This window comes from Amphimedon queenslandica, unplaced genomic scaffold (genome assembly GCF_000090795.2).
Source record: "Amphimedon queenslandica unplaced genomic scaffold, v1.1 AMPQUscaffold_9274_Cont18757, whole genome shotgun sequence".
In the NCBI taxonomy this organism is placed as follows: Eukaryota; Metazoa; Porifera; class Demospongiae; order Haplosclerida; family Niphatidae; genus Amphimedon; species Amphimedon queenslandica.
The window spans coordinates 1-3,466 of NW_003550454.1; the positions used below are offsets into that span (position 1 = coordinate 1).

Sequence of the window (3,466 nt, forward strand, 5' to 3'; positions counted from 1 at the left end):
GTGGGAATCACTGTAGGAGCAATTGCTGGAAGGCTCATTTTTGCTTTGATTGTCTATCTCTGCTGCTAACATTTGCTTATACAGAACATGAAATAATTATATGTAAATACACATGTACATGTACTTATTTGTGAAATTATGATTATTTCAATAATGTTTAGTACAAAGTGTCAAAAGTTGAATTTGCTAATGTGCAAAGCAAAGCTGAACTACAATGTACATGTATAATTGCAAAGGAAAATGTACAACGTTACTAAGGTTGCTCCATAAATATACACTTACATTGTATCTAGTCACTACTTAATATACTAATAATATCCTGAAGTATACAGAAGAGATTACTGAGACTCAGTGCCCAGTGAGATTAAGTGCCCAGCTATACATGCAAGGTGGTGAAAAAAATTATAGGAATAGTTTTATACTGTTACACTTGTTAAGGATTTTAAAAATTCTTTTGCATAACTACTGTGCCATTACTATTACCATACAGTGTATTATGATGTATTTAATTATTTCTATAGAGCTGGGAAGGCTGCTGTTTAACTCCATTCGCTTCTTTTTCATTCAGAATGTGGAAGAAATAACACTCTGAAGATAATAATAATAATAATAATAATAATAATAATAATAATAATAGAAAGAAGAGCTATATTCACACCCTTATGTATTTCTGTGGATGGTCTCATGGGCAAGGAAGCTACATGTTTTGTGAAGAGAATTGGAGATGGACTGTCATCAAAATGGAATAAACCTTATAGTGAAGTGGTATGCTGGTTAAGAACTAGACTGTCATTTGCTATTATTAGAGCATCCATATTATGCCTACGTGGAGCTCGTTCCAAGTGGCGATCCATTAATACACCTGATGGAGCCACACTTGACTACATGCTACATTAATTGCATTATTATTATTTAGATTAGTTTTTCATTTGTATCTTTTTCTTTTTTTCTTGACTCATTTCTAATTCCCTAATCTGTCCTGCTCTAACATAACCTAATTTATTCCAATCTGTCCTTATTTTTATTTTTATAATAATAATAATAGCGAATACTTTAATTACTCAATTATTATTGCTACATACATCTACATGTACATTACATTATCATTATTATTATCATTATTATTATCATCATTGCTTTACTGATAATTTTGCTAATTAAAAAGGAATTAAATCAATTTTTATGCCATTTTGTAATTGGTACACTAGGTGCTGTTCGTTAAATGGAGGCATACGCTATAGAGAGTGTCCATTAAGAGAGACTATACTGTATACATGTACTCATAATACTTAAAGTGAAAGTTAATTAACACTTTACATAATTACATGTACATGTATGTAGTATGTACATGTAATTAAAAATCAAAATTTGCTCCTCAATATAAAAACACTGTCACTGCATACAATACAGTAATAGGAAAAGAGAGAGAGAGTGTCCATGTACATGTGTATATCCCTAACCTGTGATTGTGTTAAATGGAGTGTGCTCTTAACAAATGGTATGACATCATAATTAGTCATCTCGTGTCCGTTAATGATACCTACCAACCTGTACTGAGTACCAACTAATAAATAAGGACCTGGAGGAGAGAGAGAGGGACGGAGAGAAAAAAATGAAATTAAAATGTCCATAACTTGATAAATTTAAATCTGAATCAGCTCAAGCTTTCTACACAGCATAAGGACATCAATATGTATCAGAAAATGAAATAAAAAATTGGGGTGATTTTGGAGCCATTTTTTTGGAAAAAACCATGGGCTATAGACTATGGGTATTTTTCAGATTTTGGCCAATTTCTTAAAATGGCTGTAACTTGAAAAATTGAAGTCGGAATCAGCTTAAACTTTCTACACAGCATAAGGACATCAATATGCATCAGAAAATGTAATAAAAATTTGGGGTGATTTCAGAGCCAATTTTTGGAAAAAACCATGGGCTATAGCCTTGGGTATTTTTCAGATTTTGGCCAATTTCTTAAAATGGCTGTAACTTGAAAAAATTGAAGGCAGAATCAGCTTAAACTTTCTACACAGCATAAGGACATCAATATGCATCAGAAAATGTAATAAAAATTTAGGGTGATTTCGGAGCCATTTTTTAATGATGGGCTATAGCCTTGGGTATTTTTCAGATTTTGGCCGATTTCTTAAAATAGATGTAACTTGAAAAAATTGAAGGCAGAATCAACTCAAACTTTCTACACAGCATAAAGACATCAATATGTAACAGAAAATTTAATAAAAATTTGGGGTGATTTCGGAGCCATTTTTTAAATGATGGGCTAAAGCCTTGGGTAATTTTCAAAAATCAGCCATTTTTAAAATGCCAAAACTTCAAAAATTGAAGTCGGAATCAACTCAAACTTTCTACACAGCATAAGGACATCAATATGTATCAGAAAATGTAATAAAAATTTGGAGTGATTTCGGAGCCATTTTTTGGAAAAAACCATGGGCTATAGCCTTGGGTATTTTTCAAAAATTGTCTGCTTTTAAAAAATGGCTGTAACTTGAAAAATTGAAGCCGGAATCAGCTCAAATTTTCTACACAGCATAAGTACATCAATATGTATCAGAAAATGTAATAAAAGTTTGGAGTGATTTTGGAGCCATTTTTCGAAAAAACCATGGGCTATAGCCTTGGGCAATTTTCAAAAATTGGCTCAATTTAAAAACTCAAAAACTATTAGTTAAAATTAGCTCAAACTTTCTACAACAGTGGTGGCCATTATAATAGTGCCAGTAATTATTAATTAAAAGAGGTCACATGACTTGATTACCTCCTAATAATCTAATTAATCCAATTAATAACTGACAGTCCCTCCTCTCTCCATTAATAGTTGACACTTTACTTCTATCTATTAATTAAAAAATAAAATAAACAAAATAAATAATAATAATGAAGATTAATATGTACATGTACATATTAATAATACTATAATAATACTATACAATAAAAAGTTGTGAAATTAATTATTTCATTGATTCATGATTCATTACATGTTAAATGCATCACCATTAAATGACCAATTTAATTATTATTATTATTATTATTATTATTATTATTATTATTATTATTATTATTATTTATTAATTATTATTATTATTATTTTCAATATTACAAGTTCTCATGCCCCACCCACTCACCCACTAATTGCAGTTGACAGTCAAATTTCGTAATCTCCAACACTTTATCAATATTACCAGAGGTGGGCACTAAATAGAAACAATCATCAGTAGAGATACTACATTAAAAAAAAGAAAAAAGAAAGAGGGGAAGGACAGAGAAAGATTTAAATATATTCCTCCATTTTTCTCTCACAGTTGCAGTCTAGATGAGGCTCTTAAAGAAGTAGACATCTTTCTCTACTATCTCCGTATAACACGTGACAAAAAAAGAAACGACTCCGTATACTAAAACCACGTGCTTACCTGTGGTAAAATGGCCGCCAGTATTAAAGCGCTGA

The 3,466-nt window shown here is 30.8% G+C and overlaps 1 protein-coding gene across 1 annotated transcript; it reads right to left on the reverse strand.

Moving 5' to 3' along the window:
• Positions 1 to 1,212: 1,212 nt before the first annotated feature.
• On the reverse strand, positions 1,213 to 3,460 carry LOC109590924 (phosphatidylinositide phosphatase SAC1-like). The gene is made up of 4 exons (XM_020006763.1): positions 3,322 to 3,460; positions 3,147 to 3,244; positions 2,780 to 2,857; positions 1,213 to 1,579 (listed from the first exon to the last, which is right to left on the reverse strand). Exons 1-4 carry the CDS (start codon positions 3,357 to 3,359, stop codon positions 1,362 to 1,364), a joined length of 432 nt encoding a protein of 143 aa, XP_019862322.1. The 5' UTR covers positions 3,360 to 3,460; the 3' UTR covers positions 1,213 to 1,361.
• Positions 3,461 to 3,466: the final 6 nt, after the last annotated feature.